The sequence below is a fragment of the Micropterus dolomieu genome, linkage group LG08 (assembly GCF_021292245.1).
Source record: "Micropterus dolomieu isolate WLL.071019.BEF.003 ecotype Adirondacks linkage group LG08, ASM2129224v1, whole genome shotgun sequence".
Classification (NCBI taxonomy): Eukaryota; Metazoa; Chordata; class Actinopteri; order Centrarchiformes; family Centrarchidae; genus Micropterus; species Micropterus dolomieu.
The window spans coordinates 21,998,640-22,017,014 of NC_060157.1; the positions used below are offsets into that span (position 1 = coordinate 21,998,640).

Sequence of the window (18,375 nt, forward strand, 5' to 3'; positions counted from 1 at the left end):
TGGCCTCCATTGTTCGCCACCACTTGTATACAGTATTGTCAGACTGATTGTGAGCCTCCGCTCTCTTGCGCTCCACGGACGGCTAGAGAGCAAGCAGAGTAGAGGAGGGAGACGGAGGGAGAGGGGATGAGGAGGAGGAAGGGAGCAGTAAGCATTGTGTCCCTTGCTGGCCATTCTCCTACCTTCCCATCTGTTTCCCTTTCTTCCTTCCTGTTTCTGTGGGATAGTGAACAGATTAGTAATAGCACCGCCACAGCTCCTAATAGGGGAAGTCATGGTCGGGAAATACGATGGATCGGTGTGAGATATCATCTAGCTGAGTGGCGCAATAGTTTTGAACTCTGACACCTAACTGCTCGCTGGCTGACTTTGATCACTTTGGTGCAGTGTTTGTGTGTGTGTTTGTGTGTGTACGTGCAGGATGAAATATATTGTATTGCTGTAATTCTCCACCTTCTGCTGTTTTACTAACTTTGTTAATGTTTAAATGAACTTTTTTTTTTTCACTTATCTACCAAATTTGTCAGAGCAGTCGGTTGATATATTTGTAGGACCTGTACTGGCCTGCCATCTAATTTACATGAGGCGAACATAAGAACACCTGCAAGTACAATGAGATTAAATGTAGTAACTGCCTTTGGTAAACCTATAACATTACTGTATTTGTTGAGACTGAGTCACAGAGATTCTGCTCAAAGCAGTTGGTGCTGTGGATGCACTGATTTGAAGGGCTGCAATGATAAGCTGTTTTCATTACCAATAACTGTTGATACATATTTCATATTAAACACTTCTATCTATTCTATCTCATCTATGAAATAAAAAAAAGTGAAATCCATCCTCACGTTTTTGAAGCTGTAACTAGAGAATGCTTTAGCATGATTGCTTAATAAATTACTTAAGTGATATTTTAATTATCAACAAAGTTGTCTTAAACTGTATTTCATGTTGCACTAATCACACACTTTGTATTTATTCCCAATTCACTCTGTGGTTCTGTGGGTGTTTAAGAAGAAGCATAATTATGGGAAGAATTGACACTCAACCTTTCACGTTAAATGTTTAGTCTATGAAATGTGCTAAAAGGAGTTAATACATTGTCATGACATTCCCCCAAAGCCATGGTTTATGTTTTTAAACTGTCCTGAAAAAAAAAAAAATTCAGTATTACAAACAGTACTATCTGACAAAACATCTGGGAAGCTGTAACAAGAGAATATTTTTTGGTTTTTGCTTGATAAGTGTTTAAGTGATTATCAGAAAACTTGTCGGAAATGTTCTGTCATTTGTTTCAGAGCAGAATCAACTTCACTCTGACACAATCTTAGTGAAACCTGAATGTTAAAATTTTCACAAGGCCGGTATTTACTGAGGGCCTGTTGTCTTGACTTGCCTTACATTGACATTACATTGTTTGTGTTAATGTGTCCACCCCCTGTATAGCCTATTCTTCTCATATAATATATATCCTATTGAGCTCCAGCTTAATATCCCCACAGGGATCATTTAAAATTCATCTGATCTAATCTAATATACATATTCTGGAAAGTTCAGTGTTACATGGCTTAATGTGTCTGCCTCAGATGTGTGTGTGTTCTGGTGCTTGTTCTGCTCGTTGTGGGCTGAGACAGGGCTGCGTACCGGCCTCCTGGCTGAGTTTGAAGCTAAGTGGATTAGCATATCTCTCATGTCAGCTCCATTCACTGTGACAGCCTGATGACATGGGACTGTGTGACGGCCGCGACCCACCTGACGTCCACAGCTCAGGCCTCCCAGCAGGTGGTCTGACTCTGGGAGGGAGGGAGAGAGAGAGAGAGACGGGGGGAAGTCCATGATGGGCTTATAAAAGGCAAAGTCATGTTCCCAGCAGTTTTAGGTGGACAGCAGTGGCTTTTTGTTTGTCTTTTTGTGTCTGAGCCTTGATGCCTTGGAGATGGGTGCTTTTTGTTTGCTCCAGTAAATGAAGAACTTCTACATTTAAGGAGTTTTTCTCTAGGTGCTATGACTTTTGTTCTTCTTCTCTACACATAATTGGTTAGGTTTATGAAATAAAAAAGTGTATCATCATGCAATATTTGAGTCTTATCTGAACCTTTTCATAGAGGATGCATACTTTTAATGAAATACTTTGTGTATGCCAGAAGATAAGAGTACATGTAGACTTATAGACATTTAGAATCAGTATGAAAAGGGCAATAATCATGTAAAAAAACAACACCAGAAACAATGGCTGCTGTTATAAAAAATGCACATAGTGTGTTGCAATATATTCGATTTAAATACAACTTGATATAAGGTTCAGACTTATTTGTTGGATTTTTTATTTGACTGGAAGTAATTTCATTCAGTTCTTTACACTGAACTAAAAATAAATGTAATTGTATGCTGAGTGGTATGCTCAAAAACAGGTACTATTTTAAACTATTTTGAATTCCTAATTGCAGCCGCTCTGCCCATTGAACTCCACAAGACCACTGCTGGTCAAGTGGTTTGTTATTTTCGTTCGCTGTGAGTCTCTCACCTTGAGCACAGTTTGCCTTCTGTAACTCTATTTAACCGTCTGTAAGTGTTCTATAACAGAAACCCAAAACTATCTAGAACTACAGTACTCCCTTCTCTTTATCTCATATCCTTTGTCTCTCTCACAACTCATCTTCTCCTTTACTACCTTTCCATCCTTTCTCACCTCTCCTCTCCTACTACACAGTCTCCCATGACCCTTCTAGACTCCCCCCTCTCTTTCTCACCCTCCTCTTCCCCCATCACCACCCAGCTCCTCCTCCTACATAGTCTCGTGCCGGCCTAGCCAGGCAATGCTAACACTTTTGTCAGGGTGATTAATAGCACGCTGGATTGTCGTTAATTCACTGGCTAATGACTGGAGGGAGTGGGCGAGAAGAAGAGAGGAGCAGAGCGGAGCGAGGCTGCAGAGTAATAGACTGATGTATGGGTGTAGGCTGCTTCTATTGGCAGAGGTGAAAATCATCCCCCCCAATCCACACCAACCCTCCCCATACACACTACAACCTCAGACTTACTCTATATTAACCAGAAAAGGCTAGGATCTTGCACGCATACACATGTGTAGGTACATATAACCCAGGTGATGTTTCAGCAAATAACACGTGCAGTGAACATGATTTTGCAGTACTAAAACTTAGATAGAAATAGATATTGGGAATTGTGTTTAATGAAAGAGTTCATCACTCACGGCATTTTTTAAGTTACTGCAAAATTACTCATTTGTGACTTTTCCAAAATAATCCTTCCATAAATATCTGTTATTTCGAGATAACTTTTGTGACATTTGAACAGCACTGAGTTACAGAGAAAGTAAAACTGAGTTTTTGGAAGGAAGAATATGTCGAGCCTTTCTGTATTAGCTATGCAGATTTTCATTTGGCTTTGGAACATAAACGTGGTTCTTAATTGGATTATTTTTATGTGGACAATTGTGGTGATTGGTAGTTGTCACCAAGAATTACTGGATACTGTAAATATTTTAGGGATGTGCTTGTGGTAATTGTTGCGGTTAAAATAATCTCAACAAATAGATATCTGCATATATATGAATGCAGAATCTGTAGGCAAGGGACATTATTTTGGTGTTACGGTTTCCATTTGTAATCAGTTCGTATTGTCTGATTAGTATTGACTAATCACATTTGAGAGGGCTTTGGTTGCATGCACGTAAACAGCCCGGTTGGAGAGCAAAAGAGGCGGAACACATCGGAGCCCATTGGCTATCATCTGATGCCGATATAGCCTTTTATCAGTCTCGGAACCATAGAGATTAGCATTTTATTATCTTTTTAAAAATGTATCTGCTTTCAAATTATCATCAGATGATAGCCGATGGGTTCCGAGATTGTAATTTGAACGGTAAACAATGACTGGGACCCGCAAGAGGTCTTGGACCGGATATCCACACAAAGCCCCGAAATATTGACCGTTGCCCCCAGAGGCTAAATCGTCGTCATATGATAGCTGATGGGTTTCGAGATTACCGTTACAAGATTATGAATTATCAGAAGGATGACATTTTTCAATGAAATAATAAAAAGTATTAAGCTTTTTACACCAAGCATTCTCTCTGCTTCACATTCCCTTATATTAAATATTGCACATGTAAGATAATCTATGCAAAGATTTTTTTTAATAGTTTTTAAGTACTACAAGAGTAAAGACATACAGTACAAAACTCAGGTGGATGTGACAGGAACTTGAGAAAGACATCATGATTTTGCATTTTAGACCAAAGATTAACACTAAAACAAAAGGTGCTACCAAAAAGATGTCTCCCCTTACACATATGGAAACTGACGTGCACACAAGTAGACACACAAGCTAACCCTCTGTTCTCCCTGGTTAATAAGAATGGATGGGTTTGTTCTGTACACTGTCTGCCTTGGTGCTCCCCTAGCTGGCTGTCTGGCCTCCTGAGTGGCTTGCTAAATGAAGCTGCACCAAAAGTGGGTGTAGGGACACACACGCACACAAATGCACGCACAATCAGATGAAGAGAGAATAAGAAAGAGGCACTGAGGAGTAGGGCAAATGTTTGTTGCTACATAGTGGAAGGTGTTTTCTGTTCACATTGACTTTTGCTCATATTATCTGGGACAACTGCATCTTTTCACCTTATTTAGCATTATTGTTTAACTGGAGTTCGTAAAGGACACGTTTCTTTAACGTTTTATTTATTAGAATTATAAACTCCACATTTGACTTCACATTGTGGAGAATCTGTCAATTATGTCAGAAGGTTTGATTGATTTCATTGCTTTTCATATTGATATCCATGTTGACACACATTCCTCGCTGTTCCTCCCCCTGAGAGATGTGTGTTCGTGAATCTGATTGATTAGAGAAGATTTGACTACGGTGGTGGACATTCAAACTTTGCAGCACCACCTTGTTTGTGTGCCCAGTGCGACTGTCCAACAAATGTTTTCCATGCTTGGGAGCCTTGCAGACAGGAAAATACGTAAAACATTTGGTTGCTATGCTTATCTGGAAAAGTGTGTGGCATTTCTCCCAATAGGTGCTATGGCATCTTAAGTAGCAATGCCTTGGTTTAAATTAACTCTGAGTAAAGGTAAATGGTCTAATTTAAGTCAGAGTAAAGCTGGCTCTGGCCCTCAATTGAAATGTGTAGATGTGACACCAAGCTCCCTCTGTGAAGGTTTTGTCCTCCATCATCTCTGTTTTTATGAAGCTGAATTATTACTCTTTTTATTTCAGTCTCCTCAAAAGACACCAAGATGTGAATCACATGAAAATAAGTAAAAATAATATTTTCATGTGATTCATACCCATCCCATCTTTTCCTGTTCTATCCAGCCCCTCTCTCTTTCCATTCTCTCGGTTTTTGCCCCTCTCTGTCCCTCTCTCCCCCCTGGGTGATGTTTGCAACTCAATTTGGCAAATGTAACTCAATATTGATTATTATTAATATTTATCATGTTTGCGACCATGTTTTCTTCTGGAGCTATTAATCTGCCCTGTTAATAAATGTCTGCAGCAGCCTGGGCCCCGGGGCCTCTTGGGACCACAGGGCCACGATACACACACACACACACACACACAAACACACACACACCTGCTCTCAGCTGCAGGAGGTTGCCTGCTGTCTTCTATTTGCCTGGAGGCTTGATCTCAGCGTACACACACACACACACACACACACACACACACACACACATGCATACATACGCGCTACTGGAGGACAGAATGCCTCTTGGCTGCTCAGCACAAATAACACATCAATACATCAACCATGTTGTATCGGCACTACACACAAACACAGTGCACACCCACACACATATAAAAACACAAAAAGCTCCAGTCTGTTTATTATTGAGCTGCAGTGACCAAAATCAGTCCAGTTGTCGGTTGTTTTTATGTAGACATGTTGAAATGTTCACCGGTGCTGTGATTATAGTTTTTTTTACTGTTCGCTATGACAAGAGAAAGGAAGTGAGGTAGAGACATACTAAAGAATGGAGAAAGAGAACAGCATAAGGACAGCTCCCCCTAGCAGTTTTCACAGACAGTTTGCTATACTAGGCAAACATAGGAAAGGAACAGCACCCATTTAGAGGCACAAAAAGACATACACATGCTGAATGCTCTAATGTAGTGCATGCACAGTACAGTATGTATGAATTTCACTGTTAGTAAAATGTTCAGACACTGTGCATGTGCATTTTCATGTAAGTGTTGGTCATGTTAGCAATTAAAGTAATAAAAAACACATAACACATAATTAAACGGTATAAACTTTGAATAAGAATAGCACGAAATTTAATGTAGCAGTAACTATAGTTGTTATGATATTGTGAAATTATTATGCAGAGCAGCAGTACATGTGCAAATTTAAACAGCAGTAATCAATGTGGATGCACACAGGCCTTCAGATTTTGTCCTCATTTTCTATTTTCTCTTTCTTTCTTTCTATGTTCCCTTCATTTTTTTCTGCCGCTGTGATCCTTCTTTATCCACTCTGAAGAAGCCATGTTGTAGTTTTAAGTGTTGCTTGGAAATGTTCCCTGGTGCTTTTACAAGGGGAAACAGTGTGGCGTTCTCGCACGGAGAGGCTTGCAGATATTGTAGCTGACCGTGCCCCTATTTCTCACTCACTACATCCAAACCCACACACAAACACCAAACACACACACCATCTCCCCTGAACGCACTCTTTTGGCCGCCTCGTCACATGCTTCCATTTATACGTCATTTTGAGTATATGGTACCCCTGTGCCACTGTGGAAAAATACACCACTGTACAGTTTTTCACCTCTCAGCCTCGCTCACTCTACCTTTGATTTGCACTCATTTGATTTTTACAGCTTGCCTCTATCCTCCACCCCTCCTGTTTTAAAGCAGAGGGTGTTTAGGCTCTTTTGTGTGGAGACAGAATCATCAAAGGCCTGCTTACTACAGAGAAACAGGTACCAATATCACTCTGTGGCCCAATAATGCAGCTAAGTGGGACCATATTGACACAATATAGAGGCACAAACAGCAGATTAAGTCTGGCTTTGAATGCCGCCCCTCACACACTTATACACACACGTGTGCACATGTACGCAGAGAGCTCCCACATCAAAATGTTTGGTCATTTATTTCTCAACCAACTAGCCATTTTTCATATCTGTCATGGTCCACACATTCTCCCTCTGCCTTTAATTCTTTTTTTTCTTTCACCAGACGATCTTTTCTCCCCATATTTGGAGCCGGTGCAGAATTTTGCATAGTTTTGCCTTTTCCCTGGATACTGTCTTTTCATCAGTGGCTGGCTTTTCTTTTGAATTGAACCAGATCAATTTACAGCCAGACAAAGATACAGTCTCTGTGTGCGTTGGAGAGGGAAGGCAGTGAGAGAAATAGGACGTGTGTGCTTTATGATGGCCATCATTGGCACAAACGTTCTCTTCCTAGCTCTCTTTTGTTGTTATCATAGCCACAGCCATGGCTCCAGTGTGCTGCTCGCTCTCTAGCAAAGCATACACCTGACTCTGGATACTCAAGCTATTGTTGGCATCCATTCTTACCTGGTGGTCTGCTGTGCTTTACAATATGTGCATGCCCCTATACAAGTAAAAATGCATCTTTAACTACGACTTTACAAAGATTCACGATGGTTCTCAATGAAGGCATGAGGGCTTATTCTGCTCTCTAAACTCTCATTTGATGCAATATTTATAGGTTTCTTCCCAGAATTCCTGGATGCAGTGAGTGTTGTTTCTTTCTACCCAGACTACGTCTACAATACAGCTCAGTCTATATGCCACAAGGCACATGTGTTTGTGTGCGTCCAGGCAGACGGCAGAAAATGACTCCAGATCTCTATCTTTCTGCATTTAAGTCTAGAGTGCCCTGATTAAACACAACCACAGAACAATTTGCCCGTTGTAAGGCTCTCCGATTAAACTGCTGATTTTCAGCACTGTGTCAAGTTATTTTGCCATGGCAACGCTGATTACAGTGTTATCGGCTTTTCATATTTTTTTGTATTTTTATTTTTTTAATCTTGACTCTTGAAAGGAAGTATAGTCAGATATTTTTTAATGGCTTATGCTAGTGTTCTGCACTTGTCTTTTGAATTATCTGACATTGTGAGATGTGTATTTTAGAGGTTAGTGTCTATAAATGTCATATCCATGTCATATCTTCTAATTTCACTGTGACATGCAGTGATTATGAGATATCATCTTTACCTACAACACCATCTGATCTCTTGCACATGTGTTTAGAGTACAGTAACAGCTCCTGCAGTTGCAAACAGATGTGTGTTTGTGTGATAGCCTGCATCTGTGTTCATACGTGCCCTAAAATCTTTGTTATTGCAAGCCGTGCTACAAAGCAAAGAGCTCCGTTTATGGCACGCATTTACAATTTATCAAATAAATGGGATGCCTTCATGTGGCCTGGGCCCGGCTCTCAGGCAGAGCAGCGTAGTTTTCCACTGGAATAACAGCCGCTGAACAAGCAGCCCATTGTAGCCGCAGCCAGCACCGGGACCCCCAAGGTGCGAATTAATGATTGACCCCTGATGTAATCAGGATAAATAGCTCCCCATAAAAGAGAAAGAGATGGCGAGAGGAACAGAGAGAGAAAGAACAACATAAGGAGCCAGGGAGAGGAAGGCACTATCTGGCCCGGGTGTTTTTTAAGAAGTCCTCTGGGAGACGAACCTAACATCTCTTTCTGGGTCTTTTGAGACGCAGAGCTAACATACAGCTGGTTAAAAGCAGTGCAGCCGTCAGTTTTTAGACTCTTCACCTCCTCCTCTTCGTCCTCTTCATGGCCCCTTTCATTAATTTCCTGCTTACTTTTCTCATGTGCAACTTTTATCGGCACTGGTTGAACATGGTCCACTTGTCTTACAGAAAACAGGAGAGAGAGAGCTTGTCTCAAGTGGCAAGGAATCTAAAAATTTCCCAGTTTGCACTCCAGGCAATTCTTTTACGTGTCTCACAAAAGATGTTTGGTTCATTAAAATTAATAGTTTTTTTTTCTCTTTCTCCTTGTTACTCAATTATTTGACGTAGTGATCTGTGCATGTTTTTTTATGCACAGAGACGGTTAAAGCCAAATAGTATTTAATAGATTTTCCAATCCTGTCTTTCTGCTTGTCAGAATTGCTCTCAATGGGTCAAGTGCCAGTGTGGGGGAGTGAAGAGGGAGATTGAGTTTTAAAAAAAAGTGTTTAACAGCCTGAAAACACTTTTGATTGTGCAGAGGGAGCAGCAGATAGGGCTATGTTATAAAACTTTAATTGATCTGTGAAAAGTGGAAGCTACTGCTGGCTCACATGTTCCAATGCTTAATTGCACGCCTGGTCTGAGCCCCTATGAAACAGTGATCATTAAAAAATGGGTTCTTTTCCAGTCAAAATCACTGGATGACGCAGAATCAGTCATAAAAGCCTGGATTTTACTGCTGTAGCTTTATATGATAAGTTTCCCGGATCTGCGTGGACAGGCTGCAAGTTTGCCAGGCACTGAAAAGCCCTTGTCGCATGCTTTCATAGTTTCACGTTTCGCATTTAAAACTTACATGTCAGTTAATTTAACAAGTTTCACAGTCCACATCTGTCACTGGGCAGAAACCCAAATATTTATCAAAGAAGAAAAAAACTGATGCACTACATGATGAATGTGCTCAGTGATGACTCTGTCTATAATGGCTTCTTGATTAGCTCATTCAATCTTTCTACAGTTTACAAGCTTCAGTGTTTCGCTCCTCACCTTATTAAGCATATACAGAAAAATAGTTTAGAAATTAGTACACTCTTAAAACTGAAAGAAAATGTATTATCTGTTGTTTTAGTTTAACTTGTTAATGATGCATATTTCTTACATCACGTTTTATTAAAATTCAACCCACAAACTTCCATTGTGACCTAATAAACTTCCATGTACTTACAAGCAAATTCTTTAAATGTCATGTTGCAGCTCCAGCTAAAACCTGGGAAGCGGCGGCTGGCTTGGCAGCAGGCTACATGGAGGCTAACAGAGGGAGAGAGCTTGATTGGAACCACTCCTGCTGTAATTTTGGGCCTAGTTAGCCTGCTGATTGCCAGTCCCTGTGTTTAGATAGTAAAACTGCAGTGGTGCTTTGACTAAAGACACCAGGAGCCCTCCAGAGAGGAAAAGGAGACACATATAGATGTACTGAGGCAAACACACACACATACACAAACAAATATGGACAGAGTAGGGCTGGATGCTGAACCTGTTTTTGGTACTGACGCGGTCAGATGTGGCATCCAGTTTGCATCAAATATCTGGTGACATTTCTTTGATCAGAACATTTAAACCTAATTTTACCAATTGTATATTTTTTATGAAGACAAAGTCCTCGTGTGGCTGCTTGGGTTAGCACTTGGGAAGTTTGGTTTCTTTGTTTAATTAAAAAAAATAAGTTGAAAAGAGTATTGTGTAGGTAAGTATGTAAACCCAGGTATTACTTCAGCACTGATATTCAAAAAGGCATATGGTGAATGGTCTACTAATACACTATAACTAATATTATGTGCTGTTAAAAATCCCATTTGCCCCACACAGCGAAGTAGCTCTCCAAGATACATTTGCACATGCCCATTTACAAACCTTCACTGTCCACAAAAATATTTCATAAAACCGCACTTAGAGAAATCGGATGAAACTTGAAGCCAAATGTTATGGCATCCATACACACACACACACACACACACACACACACACACACACACACACACACACACACACACACACTTGTAGTGCTCATCATCGTTTTTACTGTTGTTGGAATGATGGGATCCTGGAGTGCAGGCACAATCATATTGTCAATCTCTGGACATGACAATAATGATAGGTGACGAGGCTAACCAGGTCAGTGATAGACATAGCCATTATTTGTAAGATGAGTCCTGGCAGAAAATAGTGACTGCGATGGGAGTGAGAACTTTTCCCATCAAGATCTTGGCTAACCTAAAGCTTCTTCTCGTCATCTGTCTGGCTCTTCTCAGACGGCCTCTGGAAAATCTGTGAACTTAGCGTCTTGTAGCTGAAGGGCAATCAAAATGATAGGATTCTTTTGTGACGACCCCCCAATTCTCTCTTTGTACAGTGTGGTTTTCTAACAGTTTAGAGGTTTGGAGATTGCGGTGGGGTGTTTTTTGTAATTTAGAGTCAAGAAGTCACTGGATGCGTAGTGTCTACTGAGGCTAGGGATATGACGTACGCCATCAGACCGGCAGTAGCACTGGGTGAAAGAAAACGCAGCCCTCTTATTCATTTGAATGGAGCCATCTATTGAAGCAGAGGGCTTCGGCAAAACAGCGAAGGATTGTGCGGCAACAGTGCTGAACCTCAACATTGGCTGCAATGCAATGTCGTTTGGCAAGGTGCTGTGCTTACCAAACAAATACATGCAAGAAAACAGTCCTGGTGGATTACTTTTGTAACACGAATGGATAATTTCTGCTACTAAAATAGTTTAAACATGACATAAAATAAAAGAGATGCCAGGGTGAATGTAAAATCCTGTCTGTGAGTATTATAAACTGTTGTACAGTATTTTGTCATCTGATAAATGCATTGATCTGTTATTTAAACTTGACTACCTGTAGGGTTGTAACCCCCAATTCTACCCCCTGCGCTGTTTTAAGGTAGGAATGTTTTTGGTGTGAATCCCTGCTTAAAGTATTTCAGTCTCTGTGTAAAGGAGTACCGTCACTACGGTTGAGTATGCACACTGACTGCCGTAACAACAACAACCCTGGCTCTTTGGCACTGTGGTCAAGTTTGTTTATTACCATGATGACCTGGGTTTGAATCCGGGTGGGGTGACTGCTCTCTCCCTTCGCCACACTCTGTATTTCTGTGTAATTCTGAGATTAATAGCATACATTTGGCGGGTTAAAACAGATATTTTCTGTCTTTTCCTAACATGCTGATGGTGAAATCCATGACCTCCTTGGTGTAATCTGAAAATTGTATGCTTATTAACAATCGTCTCTGTACATGTGTTTTGTCTCATAGATGACAGTGAGCCAGTGGACAGCATGTACGACACAGAGGCTGACCTCCTGGGTTTAGCAGCCGGCGGCGGAGGTGGTGCCGACAGCCCAGAAGATGATGCAGAAGACGGCATCATCAGCATGTCCCCCCTGCCCTCACCTATTCCTTCCCATCCAAACAACAACCACCACCACCTGCTGCACCCTCACATCTATGCCACCCACCACCACCACCTTCACAACAACAGCAACAGCAGCAGCAATGACCAGGACTTCACCACACCCAAGGAGGGCTCGCCCTACGAGGCACCTGTCTACATTCCAGACGACATTCCCATTCCCAGCGAACTAGAGCTGCGGGAGTCCTCTGTGCCCGGTGCAGGTCTGGGTGTTTGGGCCAAGACCCGCATTGATGCTGGTGAGAGGTTTGGTCTTCATAGCACGCTGCATCATGGGGCCACGGGCAAAGACAGCTCCTTCGGATGGGAGGTAGGAACCAGAACGGCTTCTTTGTACTTTGTTTTGGGTTGTTTACTGTTTTTTTCTATCACTTTTGACCACTTACATATTGTGTGGTACAAACACGAATGTACTGTAACATATGAAATGAAAGAGTGATAGAAACAATGAAGCAACACTGAAGAGGGTAAAATGAGCGTGCCGCTCTTTGTTCACGCATTCACATTTCCAGCCAACACTCGTCACATGCGATCTCATCATCAGCCAAGATGCCATTCCATTTGCGTCCCCTGGATGATTGGACCTCATCGTTGATACTGCACATACACACAGGCCTCCACACGCATACAAAACGCACTCGCCCAGAATTCCAGCAGCACAGCAATGTCAGATGGAAAAATCTTGCTGATTAGTGGAGGTATCAGCTTTTCTGGGCGTCGGTCCGAGCGAGCACACTCATTTGGTCACGCCACCCGATATGGAAATGGAAGAAGCATGGCCCAGTGCGGTGGCGGCATATTGAACTATTAATTTTCATTTCAACATGACATTAGAGGATATTGAAGTTGCTTCAGTAAGCTCATTAAGAAAAAAAAAAGAAACTCCTGATCTCTGTCTCTCTCTCTCCCTTTCTCTCTTTCTCATATGCCTAATCAGAGATGAAATATACTGGCCTGCTTTTCATTTCACTGACTCCTTGACTCTTCATTTTCAGGGGCCGGTCATTCACATCTAATCACATCTAATATTACATTTGTACGTTATAAGGAATAGAGACTTTGACAAGTTAATCAATGGAACGCCATGTTGGAGAGGGCATGATGCGCTTGAATTAAACACCACCAGCTCATGTAGGCTTACACAGTTACACGTTTATAAAATTTTACCTGTGGATTAACAGGCCAAGCAATGATGTTGAGATGGTTTTGTTAAATTGTAGTTTCTGGTAACTGTGCATTTAGAAAACCATTTCCATTTTAAGCAAATATTTTGTATTGAATGGTTGCACATTGGACCACATAAACTGATGAAATAAAAGGTTTACTTGTAGAGGATTTGTTGTTCAGCTTATACATCTCATATTTTGCACTATAATCAACAAAGCAATGGCAAAAGTTATAGTTATCAAAACGTGAGTTGCCTGCTACTGATGTAGTTGACATTTAGGCAGATGGAGTAGAGCTAGTACCATAGTAGCAGGAATAATTATTTCATAACAGCAAAATGTACTAATTTGTTCAACCTTGTACTCTTGTACATTTTAACTAGCACAGTAAAACTAATATTGGAGAGTTTAAATTAAAATGAAATTAAAATTCTTAAATTAGTTGCAAAAGTATGTGGCAAATGTTTTCATTGTTTCTCATATAATATTTTAAATATAATATTTCTCAAAAATTCTAATTCCTCATTAACAAGATTTTAAAGGAATCTCTAATGGTTCCCCAAATATGCTCAGTCTGGAGAACTCCTGGTGTTTTCCATGAAAGCCTTCATTTCTTTTTTTTACCCTGTTTTCTTCTTAACAGTTGTAGGAGCATGCAGGCGTTTAGAGCATACAGAAACACGCTATGTGGCAGTGTGCCATGCTGAACATTTTCCTTTTTAAAGTTCATATTATGGCTAGCCATTCGGGGTGCAAAGGGCACCTCTCCAAAAGCTACAATCTCCCCGTAGCTCTCATGTTTTCTCTCAGTTTTCCTCCTCCTTCCTTTTTTCTCCCCAGACACCCGACTAATGCATATTCATCAGCTAAGCTTTAGCTCTCTGGCTTAGGAAAAAAGGCCACCTTCAGCTCTAAAGAGATGCATTCACACATGTGCTCACAGAAATGTCCTGGCATAGACAAACACACACACACACACACACACACCTCCCCAAAAATGATGTCTAGTTATTTGGCCACTGGAGTTTGAAGTTAAGATGAAGTTTATTAAACCACACATAAGATGCAGTATGGGCACAAACAAATCCCAAGTCCAAATTCTATCACTGACTTTGGCACATTCTTATTGTTTTGGAAGCTTTGTTTATGAGCAATGCATTTTTTTCAAATCAATTTACATATTGCTGTTAGCTTGAGGTCAATTTTGTTTCCCCTCAAGGTAAAATCTTTGGTGTTTGCCTCCCAACCTGACAAAAGGGAAAGATTGATCCGTCTTCTCTTCCTCCGCCTCCTGAGTGGTCGTTGGAGGACTCCCTCTGGCTTATGCTGTATTATTTTTTTAAGATATCCTGTCTGGTTTGGAGCTGGAAGCCTTCAGGGACTCTCCTCTCTCAGACTCTTATCACAGATAGTCATAACAATCAGCCTGTTGATAATCATCAACAGACTCCCCTAGGAGTCCCATACACCCCGTTCTCCCCTCTTTCACCATCTACCCCTCTACCCTTCTACTGCCTCTGGTCTTAGACAAATAGACAGGCAAGGGAGTGACAGAAATATGGCTGAGTGAAGAAAGATGTTAAAAGAAATGAGAGAGAAATAAGGATTAATGGGGATGGATAGAGTAAAAAAGAAGATGAAAAAAACACATTTCTCACAGCATCAGAAAGGCTAGAGGAGTCTATACTCGTCATGCAAATTCTGTGAATATGTGTTTGTGTGTGTTTTACACTGGCCCCCTGCCAAAACAGGGGGATGTGTTGTGAAAGATAATAAGTGTAGTCATCAGAGATCTCTATAGTATAAATATGATCATATCTAAAAAGGCCTCATACATTGTGGCTCAAAATTGGATTAGTTGCTGAATGTAGTTATCAGAGTGATTAGTTGAACTGTGCTTACACTTATAATAAATTGTACTGTACAGTCTTGCTGATGTTGAATAAAACCTTTTCTTCCCAAAATATTCCTAAGAGATAAACAACCTTGTCTGACTGCTTGATGACCATCATTTTGAGTTGATTAAATTATCTTAAAATCAAAGGTTTTAGACCTATATAATCCTTGAAAACATGAAATCACCAAAATTGCAGTTACAAAGTTTTACTCATCAACAATGATATATGCCATCTGCAGTCGTACACTTGAATCCAAAACAGTTTAACTACATTGACTGCATTTTTGTGGATTTTTTACTAACACTGGCAATAACTCATTATGTTGGCTTTGCAAGCCCCGCGGTCTACCAACGAAGCCAAACAGCTCTAACAATCACATGGCGGATGCTGTAGTGCTTTTTTATATATCTGAGTTGAAGTGTAGATTTGTGGAGAGAAAGCGAGAGAGTAATAGAAAGATAGAGTGAATGAATAGTAGTGAGAGAAAGAAGAAAGAGGAAGGCAGAGAGGAAGCCTACTATTGTCTGTCCCGGGGCACCAGGGACTGGAAGAGGTGTTAACTCAGACTCATTTCAGTGAGACGGACAGCTCAATCTAAGAGCTGCTTCGCTGCAGGCCATGGCCATTCTCTTCTGTCTCAGACTCCCTCTCTGGGCCAGCACCAAGTCATCCATTTAAAAACCATTATGCTCTCCCTTTAGCACAACATGATAGAACGCCAGGGCCCCAGGTCTACTATAAGTGTGTGTGTCTCTCTGGTTGTGTGTGTGTAGGGCTGCCAATCCCTCAGGATAGGAAGGCCTGAGCAAGCAGTGAGGCAAGGCCCTCAGAGAGTGCTGGTGGGGATCTACTGTCAGAGTGCCACTGCTGCTATTATCTGGCCGGTAGATTGACCTGACTTGCCTATTGATAGAGTCATGTCACCATACAATGGTGGAGGTATTGCACTCTTCACTGACTGGCATTGAATAGACTCACTGATCTAACTCCCTTGGGTGTTCAGATTGTAGGAGAGAGTGCAACACATTTGTGGATGTGTTTGAAGGAATCAGTGCATGTTAATAGGAACAAACTGTTCATTTTCAGGTAGGTAAAGGCTTTGACTTTGATCCTTAGAGGAAAACCAAGAGAAAATCAAAGTCTATATTCACAATAGCCGTGAAGCAAACAAACGTTATGGCCAAGCCCTCTTGAAGCGATATTAATGGTGCTTACTCTCACATCTCCTTACCCTGTGACCACTGGGCGTGTCCTTACGCCTCTGAATCGTGGCTTTTGAAACTCCCCTAGCACCTATTAGCCTTGTCTTTTCTCAGTATTTCACCAGCTTCAGTGTTTGATATCTCACAAAAGTCTTGCTTGAAGGTCAAGGCAGTGTTGCAGCACAATCTCACCAACTGGGAGAAGAATAAGTCCTTTGCCTTAAAGAGGACACATTTGGACAATTTACTGGCTGCTGAACTTGTAATTGCCAATGTTGGTGTTCTGCCGTTGTCAATTTATAGAATATAAATGATAGGCCTATACAGCACAACGCCTTTAGGGTATCATATATTCTGATTCATGATAACGGGGGACGTAAGAAGGACATATTATGCATTTTGATTTTAGGGATGTTCACCGATGTAGCCCCTTTGGACAAGGTCAACACAAATGCTTTCACACATAAAAACATATATCATAGAAGCCATGTCAGCCCTGCAGCCATGTTTGTCTCTTTGCAGAAGTGGACCTTGGGATGACATTGTTGCCAGGCAAACTTCTTTTTCTTTGTCCCTCATTCTTTTTCTGTTTACTTTTTGTGGGGTGATTTTCCATATCAGTATCATTCATCCAGTGATGTTTGAAAAGAGGCAAAAGTATGCTAGCTCTTCTGTTTACCCCGTTATTGACTTAGTGATAGGCTAAGACATCTGGCGGGCACTCTCATGTCGCCAAGGTTCTACGTGACGGATACTGATTCGGCCATGGCATCATGCATCTCCCTCACCCTATGTCAGGCACTTAATCTTCAGCTTGACAGCTCACTTTTCACGCTGACGCTTTGCTCCTTTTGTTCTCGTCCTAATCGCTGAGCTGAGCTAACGTCCTTGTCTCCAAACTTTCGGGAGAAGAAGTCCTGGCGCACCCTGACACTTATCTGTCCTGACCCACCTCTCGCCTCCTAAAGTGTTTGCTCGCCTTTTGTGTTTTGCCTGAGGAGGGCGGATGGCCAAGTTCTTATGCTGCAAGATATCCCTATAGGGCATTCAAGGTGCAGCTTGGAGCTTGTCTGATCTGTTTGCCTTCCACAGAAAGGTGTTCTTATCTTGATGTCTGGCCCTTAAGGTGACTGGTACCAAACTGATAGGGCAGAAACTCCCTAGGACTGCCAGGAGACAGTGGTCACACCAAGTGAATGGATAGTATGAGACGGAGAGAGAAAGAGAGGGAGTGTGACAATGAGAGAGTAATTTCCTGCTTGATTTGACTAATGTGCTTTCCAGTGTGTTCGCGGTGACAGTCATGTTCTGCCGCTTCAATTATGAGTGTTGGTTAAGGTCAGAGAAAGTAAGAATTCACTACCCGTAAAACAGGAATCCATTTATTCATCATCCATTTTTAGACACTCACACCCAACATTACCTCTAGTTAACTTTAACCCCTACCGTTCTATAGCATGAGTGAAGCTCTTCATGTAAATACGTAGGGTCATTATTATGTCTTTAAGTAATCAAATCAGGACTGTGCTCTGATGAGCATGGCCATGAGCTGAGAGTATTTCTCCTTAAAGCCATAACAGGAAAAACAGCAGGCCTTCTTAGTTTTACCTCCTCAAATATACTTTCAGTGCAAAGTAGAGGATAGTTGTATATTAAAGGGTCAAATATTCAAAACTGAGACTTCACTTACACAACAAAGATAGATAGTGAAGTACATTTCTCAAAACTGAATAAAACTGAAACTGTCTGCATGGTAAAAAAAAATATATTTTGAGATACAGATAATGTGATTTTACATCAAAACTTTGATGAAAAAAAAAAACCTTTAACAAAGGGAATCTTTTAAAATCTTTTAATGGTGAAACTGATGAATACATACATTTAGAACTAACTGCATATTTTTCACGATTGGTTATATGA

At 41.1% G+C, this 18,375-nt stretch overlaps 1 protein-coding gene across 7 annotated transcripts in view; it reads left to right on the forward strand.

Annotated features, from left to right (window-relative positions):
• The window catches only part of prdm16 (PR domain containing 16), a 141,613-nt gene that overhangs the window by 11,835 nt on the left and 111,403 nt on the right, over window positions 1-18,375 (forward strand). For all 7 annotated transcript variants that reach the window (XM_046056039.1, XM_046056038.1, XM_046056042.1 and 4 more), the window contains exon 2: window positions 12,033-12,499. In XM_046056039.1, the coding sequence (XP_045911995.1) occupies window positions 12,033-12,499 (467 nt within the window). The remainder of the gene's footprint in view (window positions 1-12,032; window positions 12,500-18,375) is intronic.